Source organism: Chiroxiphia lanceolata, chromosome 27, assembly GCF_009829145.1.
Source record: "Chiroxiphia lanceolata isolate bChiLan1 chromosome 27, bChiLan1.pri, whole genome shotgun sequence".
Lineage (NCBI taxonomy): Eukaryota > Metazoa > Chordata > Aves > Passeriformes > Pipridae > Chiroxiphia > Chiroxiphia lanceolata.
Window position 1 is genome coordinate 3,553,272 of NC_045663.1, and position 21,604 is coordinate 3,574,875.

At 42.9% G+C, this 21,604-nt stretch overlaps 1 protein-coding gene across 3 annotated transcripts in view; it reads right to left on the reverse strand.

Moving 5' to 3' along the window:
- Nucleotides 1–21,604, reverse strand: part of RANBP3 (RAN binding protein 3) — a 48,511-nt gene that overhangs the window by 25,292 nt on the left and 1,615 nt on the right. Inside the window, exons 2-4 of one of the 3 annotated variants that reach the window (XM_032711882.1) lie at nucleotides 11,097–11,152; nucleotides 5,357–5,507; nucleotides 1,171–1,374 (exon numbers count right to left, since the gene is read on the reverse strand). In XM_032711882.1, the coding sequence (XP_032567773.1) occupies nucleotides 1,171–1,374; nucleotides 5,357–5,380 (228 nt within the window). In that variant the 5' untranslated portion in view covers nucleotides 5,381–5,507; nucleotides 11,097–11,152. The remainder of the gene's footprint in view (nucleotides 1–1,170; nucleotides 1,375–5,356; nucleotides 5,508–11,096; nucleotides 11,153–21,604) is intronic. The other 2 variants (XM_032711881.1, XM_032711883.1) reach the window with 2 other exon arrangements.

A 21,604-nucleotide genomic window follows, 5' to 3' on the forward strand; every position in this document is an offset into this window, starting at 1 on the left:
CTGCATATGATCCCCAACAGCAGTTCTGGTTTTCAAATTTCTTTCAGAACTGGGTTAACTGGAGTAAGATTTTCTGCTAAGAACAAGACTAAGATAACCACTTGCTGCAGTTTTCCTGAAAGTCTGGTTAATGCAGTTCTCTTGGACAGCTCTAGTAACACTGCAATCTCAAATGACAGAAGACTGAGATAAAAGTCTGTGACTATGTTGACCAGCTATATTTTAGTCCTTGAAAAATTTCATCTTCACAAAAGAATCTGAAAGGGAAGGATTTGTGGAAATGTGCTTAACCTACAGCTATTTGCACCTTGCCATGACAATCCATTCAGCACTGGGTTTACTGGAAATGGCCCATTTTTGGATTAAAAAAAAACCAAAACAAACCAACTAGCCCAGAAAAGGGTGCAGGTATTGGGTGGAGCAGCCGTAACAGGCAAAGATCCAGCAAAGAGCACGTGCCTAGGATGTGGTGTCACAGTGAACCAAGAAAATATGGCCCACCAACCAGAGAGATTAGGAACACTTAAAAATGCTCTGAAGAACTCTATAGCAGCAGTCATTTAGTCATCTAATCTTCCAGAAAATATTTTGCTGCACCACCAGCAGAAAAATCTTAAATTATGAGCACTGACAGCTTCTCCAACCGCAAGGTACTGACTTCCTCCCCCGTCAAATACTTAAACTCAAAGTTCTGCTTTAGTATGACTCTTGGTGCTTTTAATCTATTAAGTACCTTACAGGTTGTCATGAGAAGCTCCTTTTATATCCAGTGGAAACACAGTATTAACTGCTTGCTTTGTCAAGCTGCAGCATTATGGCTCAGATGGAACAAAGAGCTCTCCTCTAACTGCTTAAAGCAAATCCCACAAATACAGATGCACTTTCTCACTCATTTCAAGTGCTCTCATCCTTAGCAAACACACAGTTTACACCCTAAATTTTAAAATACTTGAGGCATCTTCTGGAGTTACACTGCTAGTGAGACCCAAACAAATCTAATGTCTGCTAATTGGAACAGGGACTTAGAGAGGACTAACACTCGAGATCAAAGAACCAGACAGACAGTGAGCTGCACTGCCCACAATGAACAGTCACGGGTTCCACTGCGTGGAAGGGACTTTTTCCTCTGATCCCCTCAGCAGCAGAAGTACTTGGTAGGTTGACACTTACCCCTGCCAGTTCTTGTTGAATAGGAGCAAGCTGGGCTTCAGCAGCGGGACTCAGGGCAGCACTGACTGAGGCCAGAGGGGGAGCAGGGTGCTCAGAGTCGCGCTCACCAGCTGGTTCTGTACGACCCAGCCCATGGTGGAGGGGCTCAACCTCTCCCTGGGGGTCCTCGCCTGAATCCGACAAAGCTTTTTGCTCTGCAGGGGACTGTGAGCAGAAAAGACAACGTCCCTTCAGTGCAAGGCTGCGACATGAGAGAGCAGTTGTCCTACTAAGAGCATCTGCTACCCCCTTTTTAAATTCCACTGCTCTCACAATGCAGCAGAAGGAGCTGCTCGCTGCTGAGACACCAATTAAAATACACAGAACTGTGTAAACAACCTGCTGACTGAATCAGCTTCCCCTCCCCGCAAAAAGCATCACGTGGAGCAAATGCACTTTTCTGAAAGTTAGCCAAAATCATCTGTGTCCCCAGCAAGGAACACTTTGCCAGCCACAGGGCTGTTGGAGTTTAACTCCTTCTCTTGAACACCTAAAGACAGCTGATGGCTTTTACCCCCAGATTCAGACATAAAAATTAAATAGACAATTACTGTAAATAACTGTCCTTCACTGCTTCTTCAGGGAGGTGAGGTTGGTTACAAAACTCTCCACAGGAATTATTTTAACATTCACACAAGACAGGTGATCCTTTCAGATTCACGTGATGGTGAATTATCCAAAAAGCAACACCAATGCTTTCTTTCATAAATTAAAAAGTCTGCACATCTACTTCAAGGAGGGAGGTGACAGGATAACTAGTACACTCTAATGCAATTTGGTATTTGCTGAACTTTTGCCACAGACTTGTCATTTCTTCACATCATTTAATGCTGCACATCCCCACTTGTAGAACAAAAATCAAGCATTACCATATTCTGCACACATCTGAAGAGTAAAAAACTTATAGGCTTTGAGCCCAAACAACTGTATTGTGATTAAGGACTAAATTATAGTCCATGGATAACATGCAAGCCAAGGATGTGCTCCCAGCTGAGATCTGTGGGCCAAGCTTCCCAATGTCCTATGATAAAATATCTAAAGAATCAAGCAGTAAGGCAAAGATGAACACAACACCTTGGCTTGTTCACAGAAAACACTTGGTAGAATGAAGAGAGATTAAAAATGCCAGGTCCATGCAAGAGAGTAAACAGAAGCCACAAAAATAAACAGCAGGGTTTACATCTTAAGGGCCCCAAGTTCTCCAAGTAAGATTTGGCCTGTTCTCATAACAGAAACAACTACTAAAAGCCTGCAATACATAAAATTTTATCTTGCAAGAAATTACTACAATTAAGGTTGAAAATAGTCAAAATATATTTACTGGGGTAATACTGTGTCAGGTAAATTTGGGGATGCTGGGCTTTTGTACTGTCAAAATTTTCTGGTTTTAATATTTAGTTGTTACTAACAGATCCAAACATTAACTTAAAACCCCACAGAACGAGAAGAATTAAAGAAACATTTTATTTGTCACCAAAAATTTAATCAGGCACTCTAACAACCTTCCTTACCTCTTTTGCTGGGGAGAACAGCAGGAAAAGGCTACCTGGAGCTGGCCCCAGCACTTACAACATAGGTATGTTAGTCACAGAGAAAGACAATAAGTAAAGACCTCAGTTCTCCACTTGATGCTTAATACCCATTACTCCTAATCCCTTCTGAAGCCAAGGGCACTCCACAGGTCACTCAAACTGTCTTCTTCCCCTTCAAGAGGAGACAGCCATAAAAAAAGCACAAGAATTAAGTCACAAGTTACCTGCACCTCACTCACCACAAAAGCAATTATAAAGCAGCAGCACTGAAGAGCTGATATTTCTCATGGCTTAAAATGCACGTGGTCCTTTGGTTCTCTCTCTGCTACCCCAAATCATCCAACACAGCCCTTTCTCTCCCCCACAGCTCCTCAATCCTGCCCAGCCTCCTCTGGTCACCTGCAGGCCCAAGGCCGCTCACCTCGCCCGAGCAGAGCCAGCCTCTGCCAGGGAGTGAGTCAGGCAGGTTTCTAGTTTTCTGGACACATGCACAATGGTTTTAACATTTAAACCTCCATCACTTTGTCCCTAGTTACCAGACTCTGCAAGTATTAGGCTTGGGGATCTATGGAGCCACAGCAGAACCATGTGCACTCGGCTCCTGGGCCAAGAGCTGCCACTGCAGCACTGACACCCCCCATACCCAGGGACAGAGCCTGTCCACTGGAGCACTGACACCTCCCTACCCTGTCCACTGCAGCACTAACACACCCCACACCCTGCCCACTGCAGCACTAACACACCCCACAGCCTGCCCACTGCAGCACTAACACACCCCACAGCCTGCCCACTGCAGCACTGACACCTCCATACCCTGCCCACTGCAGCACTAACATACCCCACACCCTGCCCACTGCAGCACTAACACACCCCACAGCCTGCCCACTGCAGCACTAACACACCCCACAGCCTGCCCAGCTCCCTGGGGTCCAGAGCCTGCCCACTGCAGCACTGACACCCCCACCCCCTGCCCACTGCAGCACTGACACCCCCACCCCCTGCCCACTGCAGCACTGACACCCCCCATACTCTGCCCACTGCAGCACTGACACCCCCCATACTCTGCCACTGCAGCACTAACACACCCCACAGCCTGCCCACTGCAGCACTGACACCTCCATACCCTGCCCAGCTCCCTGGGGTCCACAGCCTGCCCACTGCAGCACTGACACCCCCACACCCTGCCCACTGCAGCACTGACACCCCCATACCCTGCCCAGCTCCCCAGGGACAGAGCCTGCCCACTGCAGCACTGACACCCCCACACCCTGCCCAGCTGGCACAGCCATTGAGACAACCCTGCCATTAACAGCCTGGGAAGAACCTGAGCAGGGTTGGGGCACCCTAAAAGCCACGGTGCTGAAAAGCTGTAAGGGGGATGAATCCGAGGGATCTGACAGGGATGGGAATGAATTCTGCTCCTTGTCAGTAGCCAGAATGATCCTCAGGATGAGCCAACCATCACCAGGGGTCTGGAGGCAGCAGGGAATGATTAGGAAACTGCAGCCAGCCAGACTGAGGCTGGAGATTATCAAAAAGATTCAGTGCCCATAAGAGGCAAAATAATGCCTAGAGAGAGGGTGTGGAAGTGTTTCCACGTAAAAATAGCTAAATACCTTATTATTCTTCAGCCATAATACACAGAATTTGGAGTAAAAAGGAGCAGGCATATAACTGTGAAATCATAAGTGGCATGGAAGATGCCAATGCAGTGGCTGCCACAGAGCAAGAGCTGGAAGGATCTGGTTAAACTTTGCTATTAAAGGCTCAAAAGAAGTCCCGTCCAAAACTAAAGGGGACAAGAAGCTCGTCCTGCTAAACTTCCTGTCAGAAGATGCCATGGATCCCAGTAGCTCAATACACACATTCAGCAAGCAACTAGAGAAATCAGAAGAAAGAGAAAAAAAAAAAAAAGGAAAAAAAAAAGAGCCTTACCAGAACTTTACACTGAGTTTTAGCTACAGATCAGAAAATTGCTAATAATGCAAGAAGAGGCAAGAACATTCAACACACACTTGTGCTAGACACTTAAAAGTGGAAATGACAAATTATTTTGCAAGTAATTTATATCAGTTTAGAACACGTAAAAGTGGGTTAAACATCCAACAGATTTTAATAACAGTAATTAGTGATAAGTATTTTAAAAAGTGAAATAAACATAACTCTGATTCCTATCCTGAGCAAGACTGGAATATATGCTTCAAGAACCACAAAAGAAACAAACCAGAAATAACAATTATTGCCAATCATCACTTTTACACCGAAAAATCTGAAGCCAAGATGAGATTTCATGGCCAAGTCAATACATAAAATTATATTAGAAAAAATAAATTAATAAAAAACTATTGCAAGCTTCAGAATTTTGTGAATACTATTTAAGAGTGTTTAGTTGGTTTAAGTCATGGAAGACAAAGCCAACAAAGGACTCATGGATTTGTCAAAACACAACTACCCCAGGCAGAAGTTTATACAGCTGTTCTCAAGAAAGTTTTCATGGAAAACTGCAAACTCCTAAAATTAATTCTAGTCTTCAGTCACACATGTTATTGAAAGGGCTTCCTAATCTCTTAACTTCATGAATTCTGATCTAAGTTCTTGTTTGAAGTTCTTTGTACCTGGTGAACGTTCATTCTTTTCATTTTTACTGTAATGTTTTGTCTGAGATGTGTGTCCTTCCTGGAGCCTCCTCTTCTCTATAGGAAACACTCCTTATAAAGTACAGCTCTAGAGATAACTTGGCAAAAATCTGATCCTGTCTCCTAAAGACTAAGGCAAAGATCAACAGAGAGAGATGAATAATGTTAGGAAGCCATCAACACAAACTCACCTTGCTCAGCCAGATCAAACAAAATCTATTTTATTAAAACTAAAAATAATCCACTCAGACTAAATAGATACAAGTCTATTCAGAGATTTGGCTTTCTCTGCCTTGCAGAAAATAAGGAGAGACATGAAGGAATACTTAAAAGCTAAGATTCATATGATGCTACAACCTCCAAATATAGGCAAATAAAATGCATTTTCAATAAAGATTGGCATAAGCACACTTGGATCAGCTTCTCCTTCCATTTCTAAGTTGTGCTATTTGCAACTTCTTTCCTCATTTTCTCCACCCTGGTCTATCCAATGGCCTAAAAAGACTACTCCCAGCATATCTTGTCACACTTTTGACCTGCTCAGAGCCAAAGACCTCTGGCTGGTATCCTCAACTGCCTCTGGCATTATCAACCTCTATATTCCTCCAAGTTTCACCTTGCACAACTGTCTCTCCAAATACATTCATGACCATTATTTCAAGAGCAGCAATGTACTCACAGTTATGAACTCTCAGGCATCAATTTTAACTCCTTAAGTATACTATTGACTTACAACCCAGTTCAATTAGGTGTCCCTAACAAAGTCTCTTGGCAGCTGTGCAAAGGATGCTGAGGGAGCCTGGCCAAGGGAATGCTTTGCCTCTCCAGACACAAGTTACTTCATCCACAGTTCTCTCTCTGCCACCATCCTAAACCTACAGCATGAACATTTTCTAGTCATTGACTTCCTCAAACCACCAAAATCAAGCACTTCCAAATAATACCACATCAAACCAAGACTTCAACTAATCCCTACTTTGCACATCATCTTAATTTATTTTTTTTTTAACTCATGGTTTTGCTCTCCAGACTACCTGCAAATGCCATCTTTCTCATCACCTAAATCACTTCTACAACTCCACACCTACTTTTAAAACTTTTAAGACCGTGTTGAGAGCTAGAACAACTTAACAACATAAACCCTTATTCACTCCAGAACCTTTACCTTTAGCACCCCTTAAACTCTTTGCACCACTTCAGAATGGAACATGGCCCAAGCATCATGTAACTTATCTTCCTTCAGAGTCCTCCTTAAAAGCTCAGCACTATCAATTCACCTACAGAAAGCAGTACACTGACCAAAACTAGTCATAAATCAAGCTGTTCTTTTTCATATAAAGTGTTCTTTTCTATATTCTACCATTATCCCAACCCAGGCTGGCAAAGGGAAGAGGACAAGGTGCAAGCTACACCATAGACAATGGCTTGTTTCCAAGTACAAAAATTTTTTAAATCACAGTTGCATATCTACCTGTTGTTGTACTTGAGACTAGGGGGGTCATGATGATGCTAACATGATGAGAATCAGTAATGACCAGAAGATCACCACAGCTCACACTTGCAGAACAAAGGACATTACTACAAAAGCATTTTTGGACAACGTGTTTCTTTACAACACTACTGTGTTAAATCTGTTTGAGCTATTATACCTGCTTAAAAACATGTAAATCCAAAAAACCAGAATGCTTTCACCTCAGAAATGCCTGTTAAAAGTTAACTTCAGAAAGTAACTTCAAGTTACCTATGGTCAGAAATTTGTCATGAAATGGTTTTATGGCAAAGCTGAAATTAGTTTCAGAGCAGAAACACAAGTCAAACAAGTGTCTAACATTCATCCCAGAATAAGCTGTATCCATCAGCTGAAATATTTAATTCAAAAAGTGCTATGCAAAGCACAGCATAGCTCATGAGTAAGTTATTGGGATAGACAATGGAATAACAGAAATATTCTATGCCTAACACAGCAAGGTTCAGACTTTATGTTGTTTTCAGATCTTAACAGTTTGAGTCCTCCTAAACTGATGTAATTTTCCAACCAGCATCAGCATTAGGAACTCTGCCTGTGAAAAATATGAACAGCAGTGCTAACACTCAGATATCTGTGAGACTATCTCTATTTCACACATTGTAAAAACAGTTCTCAGAGTGTTAAGGAAATATGAAAATCACGAAAATGGAGACTCACTCAAATGTAGAAACAGCCAACTTGACATCCACCATTAATTCATATCTATAATGAAAATGACAACAGAGAGACTAATCCTGTCTTTAACTGCAAGAGAACAACTCAAACCTCCTCACTGAACAAAAAATTTAGAGGCAGCATTATGAACATCATGCATTTTTTGTCCCCTCTAAATCAACATGACAAACTGCAAGTTCTAAAGTTCTATTAAAGTGTATAAAACCTTAGCTGGAAGACAAGTTATAAAATTAGTTTCCAGACTAGTATGAACTTTGTCCTACAACATGCTGAGTATTTTCCAACTTCAAAAGGAGAAATAGATCATAGAACTATAGAATCATTCCAGCTGGAAAACATCTCTAAGATCATCAAAACCAAGCATCAACCCAACAGTGCCAAGGCCACCACTAACCATGTCCCCAAGTGCCACATCCACATGGCTTTTAAATCCCTCCAGGAATGGGAGGGCAGTCTGTGCCAGGGCTGTACAACCTTTTGGTGAAGAAATGTTTCCTAATATCCAAGCTAAACCACCCCGACACAACTAGAGATCATTTCCTCTGGTCCTGCCCCTTGTTCTCTGGGAGCAGAGCCTGACCCTCACCTGGCTGCACTCCTGCTGCTCCAGCCCCTTCCCCAGCATCGTTCCCTTCCCTGGACACGCTCCAGCCCCTCAAAGTCTTTCTTGTCATGAGAGGCCAAAAACTGAAAGCAGGTTTTGAGGTGGTGCCTCAGCAGTGCCCAGCACAGGGGCACAGTCACTGCCCTGGTCCTGCTGGACACACACTTGTTGGTACAAGCCAGGTGCCAGTGGCCTTCTTGGCTACCTGGGCTCATGTTCAGCCACTGCTGACCAGCACCCTCAGGTCCTTCTCTGTTGCACAGTTTTCCAGCCACTCTGGCCCAAACCTGGAGTGTTCCACCGGGTTGGTGTGACCCAAATATCTGATACCTTACAAGCACAAACTTAAGCAGAGATTTCTAGAAAAATAACGTTGTTTAACTTAATAGCAGACACTGTTAGTTTCAGAAAAGGCAGTAAGAACACCGAATTATATCCACCCAGCTGTAGCACTGAGAGAGTCTGCAGACTCTACAAAAAAATAACTCTGCTCAGGATGTCCTGGTTCACGTGGAAGAGCACCAGGCAAACATCTTAGCAACCATCATACTGAACACACACATACAACTGAACACACAATGCAATGCTTTTCCTCACCCCTGGTGGACTGTCAGACTGCTGTGTCAGCACTGAAAAGCCTCCATGAACACTTTTGCTAACAGAAAAAAAAGTGACTTGACAGACTAAATTAAAATTGCCATTTACATAGACAAATTATATATTCAAGAAGTGTGCTGTTTGACAATTATTTTGAAGTTACTTTGGCATTTTCTTCAAAACACTGCTCTAGGAAAAAGTCCTTTGTTCAAAGAATTTCCTTGTTAACTTTAATAAGGATAGTCTGTTGTGGCAGGCAATGCACTTAACCAGGCACCTTTTACAGAAATACTAATGGAGTTAACTGTTAATGGGAACATTTAGCTATTATGTCTTTCTGAAAATACAGTGAAAGGTCTCAACCAGTGTGTAACCTGAGGCACCTTTCCTTGATTAAGCTGATCAAAGCTGGCCTGAATGTTAGGTTCTGATATACACAGTATAGATTAAGTGGTTGTTACTTTTGGCTCACTCCTTCTTTCCAGTGTCAAGTACACACAATAGAAGCTATTAAAATTATTAATCACTCTCCCTTCCCCTTTAAGAAAACCCTACATCTCCACACAATACACACTTTAACATAAGCATTTATGCCTGTTACTATTTTGAAAATTGGCAACTAACTGACAGATGCCAGACTCTTCCTGACCTGCTTCAAGGAACAAGCCTTATTCCCCAGCCAATCTAGACCTTACTCCATGTCCAGAGTGACCATGGCTTGCCCCCTTTACAGCACCACCACCACTTGGCATTTAAATTAATTTCTAACTCCTCTCTAACCCCTGTAACCTTCAAGGTGCTTGGGAAGCCCCAGGGCTGGACACACACAGACCCTTCACCCCACAGCTCTGGCTGTGCCTGGGCACAGGTTGTCCTGAACACAGTTACTGGCTCAGCACCACCACAGTGCTCAGAATTCTCAGCAGTTGGGAAGACAGAGATCTCTCTCTCCCTGGATCCTCTCTGTCAGTCCAAAAATACATTAAGCCTTTAACTAATATATTTTTTAATAAATATTTTCTTGAGATCTATCAGGGTACAACAGATCTGTCTCACAGCTTGATGCAGAAGCTTGCACAGCCTAAGGCATGGACTGTGCAGGCCACTGGAGGTCTGGACTCTGTGCAGAACCAAAGGTACAACGTGAAGGAACTTGAGAGCACAAGAACTGTCATCTTGGCATGTAAGGAGCAGGCCAACAAAAAAGGACACAGGACCTGGGTTGCACACTGCTGTGATCACTGTTTCCAGACTGACCATGGAGGCACTGCCAGGTTAAAGGACACCTGGGGACAACACTCACCATGATGCACCTCAGAAGGGACTTCAGCAACAGTCTAAGCAACAGTGGGTAATTGGAGCTGTTTCTTAAAAGTCAGTGTGATCCAAAGTGCAAACACCAGCACTCCCTTCACTCCAAAGCACGTGTAAACAATCGCTGTAAAAAAATCTAACTGAAAGAACATCTCAAGAGTAATTGCTCTCAGGTAGATTTAATTTGATTAGCTAATATTAGGAGAGCAGATTTAAATCCTTCCCAAGCTGAGAAAAGATTTCAAGCTCTGATGATGAATATGCCTACTGAACCTGTGAGAAAGCTGAAGCCTGGTGCTTGTTCCAAACCAAAGTTATCAACTGAAAAATGGTTGAACATTTCAATTCAAACATTTTCTGACTGCACAGATAACATAACAATCCAGTGATCCAACAGAAAGTGCATTGTGTGTACACAATTACACTTCTCTGGGTTCCCACCATCTCCAAGTGAAACAACGGTAACCTTGATTTTTCCTCCCCCCCAAATCTTAATAGTTTTTACTCCTAACCAGGAAGAATTAAATACATTAGTATATCGAGATGAGGGAACAGGGTTGCCATTTCCCAAGGTAACTAACACTTCACAGCTTGCTAACCAAAGATATGAGAGACATTTAAATGTGCTGAGGTGAAAAATGATAATCTAAACCAGTTTTCTTTGCTTTGTCTTAACACGATTATCAGATTAAAAAACTTTATAGATTTCTCATGCAACTCAACTGTCAGTGTTCCTTTGCCACACATTCAAGACACTTCACAGATACTTTTTCTCCCAGACTGGTCCACTTTCTGTCTGAGGAGCTACCTGTATTGTGCTACCATCACAGATCTTCCCACTTTTAGCCTTTCAGTACCTCCTTGCCCCATGCCCCTTCATAATGTTAATGCTCTATTATCCATCTTCAACTTCACAACAATACAGACAAAGGGCTGATCACCATGGGAGGAGTCAAGGCTAAGAACAAAACAAATAAAAAACCATATCAGCATCTCCTTACCTTCTGTGCTTTATCCTTCTGAAATACAAAGACAGGTGGAGCAATGGCAGGTTTTTCTGTAAAAAGAGAAATCATTGGGGTTTTTTCCAACCACATTCACTAGTAACTAATATGAAAATGTTAAGTTCTGTGATGCCTTTACCAACAATGAAACCTTAAACCAGTTAAATCTCAGTTATACATATTGTTTCCACCAGTTCCTGGTAACATATAAGGAAAAAGGAGTGTTTTAAGGAGAACAACACAATCAATATCTGAAAACTATTTGTCTTTCCCCTCCAGATGTCTTTCCAACTAGTACTTCAGTACCTCAGGAGGAAAAGACCCTTTGCTGCAGTAGTTCACCAGCTGAACACATTTTTCCTTCCCCACCATCACACATGAATGAAAAGGGAGTTTGCTGTACACTCCACATATCCCTTCCTTAAAGGTCACCTAACTGACACTTGATTACACTTGTATTTCATTATCACTGAAGAGTTTAGAGAGGTCTTAAATCAACATTTGCAGGTCTAAAACCAGATATTCCATGCATATTATTACAGAGGGACCAGTCTTTCCTGCATAATTTAAGGGCACATCTGCTTTCTACTTAAAGCTCTGAATCAAGTATTAGCAGGACACTATTTTCTAAACAAGCACATTGGCATTTAGTTTGCAAGAACAGAATTAATTTCTGGAATGAGTGTTATGGTTCCATTGTCCTTCATGATCTCACAACTACCTCAATGTCCCTAAGAACAAAAGGATACACACACAGGGGGAGTGTGTGGGATAAAGCAGAGGGGAGCTTTCCCAGCAGTTTAACAAACTTGTGCATGAGCTGTATGTGCACACACACTATGCAGTCAGCAACCCTCCTGTTTTTAGGGCTAAAGATGAGCACAAAACTGCAGTGAAACAATGGAATTTAGGGAGAGATGGACTTTGGCTGAATTCTTTGCAGAAGTTCTACTTTTGCAATTGTTCAGTCTTAGAAACGAATCTAGACACTGAAGAAAATTAAAATTATTAGAGCTCTCAGAACTTGAAAGGCTACCATAAAAAAGGAACATAAAGCCATCAAGAAGAATTACCTTGCACCTAAAAATAGAACAGCATCGTAAAATCCTCCATAAATCAGCTGCAGCATCAGTAAAACACTTGGATCAGCATATAAGGAAAAGGGGATGAGATTGTCCATTTGGGAACTGATAATTGCTAGATCAGTTTGGCTGAAAAAGTGAAATTTTAGCTGATATACACCTAGAATTATGAAAATTATTACAAGAACTGTGCATTTATTTGTGAGGGTGGAAGAGCATCTTTCTACTCTTCTGTGGATCTAAGTCAGAGGGATATCCAGCAAAAACACTGCAAGACTGATCTTGCAAGACTGGTATAACTTGTTCTACAAAAGGTAGAACTGATCAAGAAATTAGGCTCCTTACTACATAATTTTGCTCTTTTTTCCCTTTAAGTTCTTCTCTCCATCAAGTACTGCTGAATCTTAAAAATGCTTATTAATAAAAGCAACACAGACAATCCATTTCAAAACCGATAAACAATCTACCAACAAACAAAGGTCATCAACAGACCCTTAACTTCAATACCTGTCCCAAAAACCAGGCTGTGTCCAAACAAACCAGGAATCACTTCTGATCCCACTGACCTCAGGATAACCTGCTTGTGGGAGGCTCCACCCAGGCAAGGGCTGAGCTTTTAACCCTTGACTTCACAGTTTCACTCATTTCTTTATACCCTGTGCTAATGTTTAGTCCTCATTAGTGCTGTAGCTGCAGCTTTGCCCTCTGCCAAACCAGAGATCTGCCAGAATGTGGCACCTGATTGTGTCATGCACACCTTACAAGAGGCTCCTGCACCAAATTCCATTCATACCAAGGAGAACTGAACAAAAAAATCTACTTATTTGTCTAATGTTTAATAATGGATTGAAGTACTGAGAGAGAAGAAAGCAAACAATAAGAAAACCAGATCCAACAACAATGCAAGGAGCAGAGGAAACATGGGACAGCTGGCAAAAGACTGCAAGTTGATGCAAAGAACACAAAAAAATAGGAGATGGGAGTCTGGTGATTGAAAACTGAGCGCTCAGGAAAAAAGAAGAAGGATGTCAGGAAGAGCAGAAAGCTCACAGAAAAAATAATTAGATGCAAAACCAAAGAATAAAACAGAGTGAAAAACACCAAATGTTTGAGATTGTGTCCAGTTACAACAAAAGAGGCTGGAAAAAACATCTAGTAAAGCAAACTATGGCCAGGTATGTTAGTCAAGCTGGAAAAGGGAACGTTTGTGCAACGTTTGTGAGTCTCTGTCCACTGAAGGAACAGAGTCCTCCAGCTCCAGGAATCTCACTATCACTCCTGCTGACTGTGAGCCCAACCAACAGGATGGCATCCATTGGGAATGACTCTGAGACAGCAGGCACTCACAGCCAGCAACAAAACCAGAGCTTACTCAGGCACTTATTTCAACTTGTTCCCTATGTCACTGAAGTCTACAAGAAGATCACAACACTGGAAACATTTCCCTAATTCCAGCTCAAGGCAAGACTGTCTAATCTGACCACCTTCATTAAACACAGCATACTTTTCTGAGCCTTATTTAAGTTTTGGGGAAACATTTTCATTGAAGGCATTAAAAGCCAAGTATTACTGCCCTGAATTATCCATTACTTCACTCAGTAAAAAACACTAGTGCCAAATTTCCCATTCAAATGTCCTGCTTCAGCTTTTGGTTCTTGATTCCCAGTTACATTTTTTTTAAATGCATTTATGTAGAGCTCTCTAGGACTCGATGTTTTTCCTACAAAAGGACCCACGTGTGCTGTGTTCCCCTGTCGGCTGAAGAGAGGTTTTATTTTTGTAGATCAGAAATGCAGATGTTCCATAGTTCTTCAGTTTTTTCCCTGAAGTGCCACTCCAGAACACAAAGAGAATTGTTTGTGCTAGCCAACCTCAGGGGCAGACAGTCACATTTTCTTTCAGTGTGCTTCCATTCCCTCAAGTTGTCTGAAGGATGAGCTACAGTAAAAACAGATCTGCCAGGTCCACAAAACTCTCATCAACTTGAAAATCAAGCATGACAAAGGAAGGAAAAACCCCCAACCTTCAAACTTCAGGTATAATACCTGTAAGAGAGCATGAGATCTTCTCCTTCACCCAAGAGATGAACAGTAAGAACACACAGTTCTTAAAAACTGAGGAACAGATTTCGGTCTTCTCCAGACAAGCAGACAGAAAGACAGCAAAACAAGGATCTGGAGAAAAAAATGTCAATTTTCTAACCAAGTCAGTCTCAGTAAAGGTGCTCTGAGAAAGTCCAAGCATGTAAGAAGGAAAGCAAACCTTCAGTAATTAATGTCAGGGGTGGTACATCTCCAATCTGAAGATCTGGAACTCATACAAACCTGAATGGTGGTAGGCTGTCAAATCAGCCTGAAAACCAAATGAATCCACAGAACTCCTTCCTGCTGTTTATTCCCAAGTTACAGATATTTCACCCTGCTTGAATAACTACAAAAACCTCAAGAGCTGGTTTTCATGGGCTGTCTTTAACATATTTTACTGTCAAGTCATTAGCTATCAATAAATGCCCTATGTGCTGTCAGAAAAACATGTGAACTATTAAACCTTCTCAGCTTCCTTCACAGGCCTTTGAAACCAAAAATGCAGAAACAGAAAATACCACCTCAGTGGCTCAGGCAGAGATATCATCAACTCATATACACTATTTAAGGTGAGATTTTTAACTTAGATATGTGAGCATTAGTAGCTGTAACAAACTCCCCCATATCAACCCTATTTCCCACAGCTGGACAAACACCCATTCATAGCAACACAACCACAGCAGCAGGGGCACCTCCAGCAGCTGTGAGATGTTAGACCTTCCCTGCATCATGGAGTGACCCATGAAAAAAAAATCTAAGGGATCAAGGGCAACAAGAAAAGCTTCTGTAGGTACACTGGTGATAAGAGGAAGGCTAAGGAAAATGAGGGCTCTCTCTGGCAGGAAATAGGAGACCTGGTTACTGGGGATATGGAGAAGGCTGAGGTTGACATTTTTGACTCAGTCTTCACCAATGAGTGCTCCAGATGCACTGCCTGAGTTACAGAAGGCAAAGGCAGGGACTGGCAGAATGAAGGACCACCTGCTATAGGAGAACAGGTTTGAGACCATCTAAGGAACCTGAAGGTGCACAAGACCATGGAACCTGATGACATGCATCCATGGGTCCTGAGGGAACTGGCAGAAGAAGGGGCTAAGCCAATCCTCATTCACTGAGATGTCATGACCATCTGGTAAAATTCCATATAAAAGGGGAGACATAACCTCCCTTTTTGAAAAGGGGAAAAAAGGAAGACCCGGGGAACTATAGGCCAGTCAGCCTCACCTCTGTGCCTGGCAAGATCATGGAGCAGATCCTCCTGGAAACTGTGCTGAGGCACATGGAAAATAAGGAGGTGATTGGTGACAGCCAGCATGGCTTCACTTACAGCAAACCACGCCTGACAAATTTGGTGGCCTTCTGTGACTGGGTGATAGTGTTGGTGGATGAGGGAAGAGTGACTGACATCATCTACCTGGACTTGTGCACAACATTTGACAGGAGATCCTTGTCTCTAAATTGGAGTTTGACACTCTAAATTGAATTTGACAGAGGGAACACTCCCTGGCTAAGGAACTGGCTGGCTGGCACTCTCAGAGTGGGGGTCAACAGCTCAGTGTCCAAGTGGAGACCAAGTTTGGGAGCAGCACTGTTTAACATCTTTGTCAGTGACATGGCCAGTGGGATCGAGGGAAGCCACAAGAAGTTTGCCAGTGACACCAAGCTGTGCAGTGCAGTTGATGCACTGGAGGGAAGGGATGGGGCACCCAGAGGGACCAGGACAAGCTGGACAGGTGGGCCCGTGCAAACCTTGCAAAATTCTACAAGGCCAAGTGCAACTCCTGCACCTGGGTCAGGGCAATCCCAAGCACAAACCCAGGCTGAGGAGGGAATGGATTGAGAGCAGCCCTGAGAAGGACTTGGGCATACTGGTGGATGAGAAGCTCAGTATCACCTGGCCACGGGCACTCCCAGCCCAGAAAGCCCCTGTGTCCTGGGCTCATCCCCACAGGGTGGGGCAGCAGGTGAGGGGGGGATTCTGACCCCCTGACCCACTCAGGTGAGACCCCACCTGGAATCCTGCATCCAGCTCTGGGGCCCAACATCAGGAGGATGTGGAGCTGCTGGAGCAAGTCCAGAGGAGGCCATGGAGATGCTCCAAGGGCTGGAGCCCCTCTGCTCTGGAGCCAGGCTGGGAGAGCTGGGGGGGTTCACCTGGAGAAGAGAAGGCTCCAGGGAGAGCTGAGAGCCCCTTCCAGTGCCTAAAGGGACTCCAAGAGAGCTGGAGAGGGACTGGGGACAAGGGGGAACAGCTTCAAACTGACAGAGGGCAAATCTAGATTAGATATTAGGAAGAAATTCTTGACTGTGAGGGTGGTGTGGCACTGGCACAGTTTGCTTCATGGAGCTGTGGACGCTCCATCCCTGGCAACAGTCAAGGCCAGACTGGATAGGACTTGGAGCACCCTGATCTAGTGGAAGGTATCCCTGCACACTGTGGGGGTGTTGGAACTCTTCAAAGGTCTCTTCCAACCCAAAACATTCTAAGGTTCTATGAAAACAGGAAGAAACACCTGCAGGAGTGTGTTTCTCTGCAGAATTCTCAGGCTCACAGAGTAAATCCCATGGCAAAGCAGTGACAAAGGCCAAGAAAGCAGTCATCTTCCTCACCAGAGATCACTGTCTCTCTTTATGCCACCATAAAGGCACAGGATAATTCAGATTGGAGGTCTCTAGTCCAGCCTCCTGCTTGTCAGTTCTGACATGAAGTCAGGCCAGGTTAATCAGGTTATCCAGCCTGGTCTTAAAATCCAAGGATGGAGGCTAAGCAGCCTCCCAGGGTAATCTCTTCTACTGCTTGACTGCCCTTATGGCAGGGAAAAAACCCACCCCCACCACAAAAACTCAACCTTTCCCCTATTTCCAGCCTAAACATCTCATTCCACCTCTCACCTTTTGTCTCTTGTCCTTCCAACATACAGCACTCCAGTGAGCCTGGCTCTGTCTCTCTAATAACCTTCTCACAGACCCTGATAAGCTCCAAATGTGCCTCTCTGAAGCCTTCTTTTCTCTAGGCTGAACAAACCCAGTTCCTTCAGCCTTTCCTCAAACCACCAGATCTCCAAACATCTTGGTGACTCACATTAATCTTCAAATTTTAGAAGGAACCCAGGCCCCACGTCACGAAAACAACTTTCAACACCTCACCAGATCTGCTGTAGTCAGGTTACTGAGAGGAGAATTTATTTCTAGAGCTAAGAACTACAGTGTTTCAAACACCTTCTTTTTAAATTTACTCCATATTACAGTGAGAAATGCAATAGTGCCTGATTACATGGAAAACTACATGAGAGGCAGAAAAAAACCAAAACAAAGCACTGAGGAACTTCCTGGCAAGTAAACCCTTGCCTGGATCTCAGAAGCACTCTTCAACAACAGAAGCACATAAATTGAAAGTTGCTGCTCAACTTTAACTCATTATAATGAGAGAAAAAGTGTACCACCCCTGTGAACAATGAATGAGTGCTAAAAAGGAGAAAAGCAATTAGGGTGTTAACTGAGTGAATATACTCAGAGTGGTAATTTCTCACCTGTTAAGCCTGATCAGGTTTATCTGAGAGACAAGAAAAATATAAAGTTCAAAGTTAGGTTTAATTATGCTTATTGGAACAGTGCAGGCCACTAAAGTGTTCTTGGGGTCTTTTTCACCTGAATTATTCTATTTGCATCATGAAGAGCAGAATAATCACGATAAATGAAACATAGAGGCAATTTGCAGGACTATAAAACTCTAAAGGTGTTGATAACAACACAAGATTCTCTTTCAATAGCCACAAACAGACTGAAAGCAAAGACCAAGATGCCACTCCAAGAGCTGATCTGCAAAAAGACCCCCACAAGCAAAGTCCAGCCACACTTCATGTCAGAAAGAACAAGCAACATGATCATTTATGGCCACACTACACAAGTGATGTCGTGGTGAATATAAAGGACACTGGGAAAAGAGAAACTTCTGCCTCATTTTTAAAACTTTGGTAAGTTGCTGTTTATGAAATAAAACATCAGGTGTTCTCCTTCACGTTCAAACTCTTTTTTTTTTTTGTCTCCCATGGCATGAGTTAGCAGGTTATTTCCACAGCTGGCTGGGAAGGTAGAATACCTCTAATAGTTAAAATTAAATAAAATTTTCCTACCTCACATTTAAAGCACAAATCTTAAGTGTTTGCAGAGCATGTGTTATTTCATTTTCCAAGCCCCTGTGGCATTAATAGAAATAAGTTACCCTCTGCAAAATTAGGTAATTTTGCAATTTTAGATCAGGAACTTCACATAAAGCAAATGTCACAAGTCCAAAATGGAAAAAAGTAGCTTATTTTCACGTGACAGAAAGAAGGAGGGAGCCCAAACACTTTGCAATGTAGGTAAAATATTTATAAAGAACTCCCAAAAAGCATTAACAAAAGTTATTAAAGCATTTAGATAGCTCTATATTGTAAATGAAATAGCTCTTCATGGTGTTTGGGTGTGAATTATTAGGACATGTCTGTCAGCCTAACTTTCCACCCACTAATCTGAAGTCACTATGGGGAAAAAAAGGTCTTGTTTCTAGAGAGAGTAGTGAGTGCTGCCTTTTCCCTCAAAGCAACAACACACCTTCCTTTCTCCAAAAGCATCACACAAGTGTGGCAAAGGAATGACACTGATTACTCTGCAAGGAACTGCTTCAGTTCACACACCTTCTGTACACTTCACACAGTCATAGAATATGCTGAGTTGAAGGGAACCCATCAGGATCATCCAGTCCAACTCCTGGTGCTGTGCAGGACACCCCAACACCCCCACCATGTGACAGAGAACTGTCCAAATGCTTCCTGAACTCTGACAGCCCTGGTGCTGTGACCACTGCTCTGGGGAGCCTGTGCAGTGCCCAACCACCCTCAGGGTGAAAACCTTCTCCTGATATCCAACCTAAACCTCCTCCAACTCAGCTCCAGCCACTTCCTCAAGTCCTGTCACTGGTCATGACAATGAACTGGCCCTCTGCTGCCCCTCAGGGGGTCAGATGCTGAAGGACACAATGAGATCTCCCCTCAATCTCATCTTCTCCAGGCTGAACAAACCAAGTGACCTCAGCAACTCCTGACAGGGCTTCCCCTCCAGACCCTCCACCCTTGTAGCTCTCCTCTGGATGCTCTCTAATAACTTAATGTCTTTTTTATATTGAGATACCCAAAACTGACCCCAGGACTCAAAATGTACCCTGCCACACCAGTGCAGAGCAGAGTGGGACAATCCCCTCCCTCACCCAGCCAGCAGTGCTGGGCCTGATGCCCCCAGGACACGGTTGGCCCTCCTGGCTACCAGGGCACTGCTGACTCATGGCCAACTGGCCACCAACCAGGACCCCCAGGCCCCTTTCCACAGCACTGGTCTCCAGCCTCTAATTTGATTTAAGGCAGTTACATACAGTAAACCTGTTATGATCATAAACTGTAAGTTTAATGATCTCATAAAGTGAAGCAAAGTTGCAGGCACCTCCTGAAAGGGAAATGTGAAAACATCCATCAAACTTTAGCCCTGAGAAAAAGATGTATCACCTTTCAGCTATTGAAAAGATAAAGCAATTCATTCCCCATACAAGGAGATCCTGTTGGCTACAGTGCAGCTTCAGCAGCAAATTATAGACAAGCAAATTACTACTTGTGTATTAGCAGCAAGTTGATGAGAAAAGCATTCAGGTTCACATAAATTTATAGGGCTGACATGAAGCTCTGGTTCTCTGTGATACTCCACTGCCACCTGTGTGAAGTGTCAGTTTTAAGACGTGATCCAGCTAGAACACCAAAGAACAAAGACTTCAGAGAAAGTTTCTAAGAGCATTCAGTAACCACTTCATACAGCAGTAAAAGTAATAATTGTGCCTACCATTCCAAAATCCTGGTTTTCAATAATTACCCTCACAATGACAGTCCCCAAAACCTTTATCACAATGTCACTAAATCTTTGCAACGAAGTCGATCAAACTTCTCACAGCTGGGGAGAAGTTACTCTCTCCTCCTCTTCATCAGCTCCACACTTATCAGCTGATCTCCTCTCATCATGAGGGGCAAGACCAAGACCAGGATCTGTTCCTATGAAACTTCACAGTACAAACTTCTTTGGAAAGTGGCACTAGGATCCTTCACCCCCCTTCTCTGCAGTAGAGGACCCCCTTAATCCAACAACCTTCTTCTGTCAAGACACAGTTGGCCATCACTCCACTACAAAGAGGTAAGGGAACAGTTTCACCAGCTCACTAGAGAAAAAGGAAAGACAAGTGAATGGAAAAAATTCAAAGAACAATTAGAATGAAAAAAATAAAGCTATTATGAGCATATTAGAGGAACTGCTTGTAGCTTTGAAGAAAGTTATCACAGAAAAGACCATCCATTAAAACAGTTTGAAGTCGTAAAGGACATTAGTAGAATGATTACTGGGAGGCAGTACTGACAGCTCAGCAGTGATTTAAGACATTCAATAGTCTAAGAGAGGCATCAACTTAGAAGGTAAAGATAACTCATACACTGTTAAAAACAGAAAAACGAATTAACAAATTGAAACAAAGGGGTGTCATGGTAAAAGAAACAGGTTAAAAAAAGCTTTGCATTAGTAAAAGGAGAGGAGGCAGACAGCACAAAACCCAGAACTTTTCAAGGGCAGAAGAAGGTTCGCTGCAGTAATCAAATGGGTAAGACAAGAGAACAGACAAGAAAAGCTATTGTTCAAACACACTACACAGCCTGAAAGAATGGCTGAAACCTCATTCTAGGTACTCATGTCTACTGTGTGTCAAAGAACAATTAGCTTCACACCTCACAGTGAAGCATGATTGAGACAGCTCTGTTGTACAGATCAATCAGGATTAAGGAACATTAAGAGCTCTGCTGTAACCACACTTGGTTTGTGAATATGAACATTTAGCTATCAAATACTTCAGACATGAGAAGACCAATATGAAGCGGAAAGTCAAAGAATATTTTAGCAAAATGTTTTGCTATCAGCAGCAAAATATTTACTTCATGTATTCAAATGAAAATACCTACATTCACCTACAACAATGGAAAAATAAAACAAATTGAAGTGTTTAAGAATGACGAGAAAACAGCCACCTGAGAAGACCCTGACCATGACAGACTGTAAACAAGGCAAGTAGAAAGACAACAGAATTCACCAAGTCTCAGCAGAAAGATGCCAATTCCAGAAAATGCATGTATTTCCACTGTTACATGAGGAACATATGCCTCAAAAACGGAACTGGAGGAAAGAAAACTAGAAGAGCAGGAGACAACAGTTCCAAAGCCAGCTCATCTCGCTTAAATGTTACAATCTTTTGTATCACATTCTTATTGCAAGAAGAAAC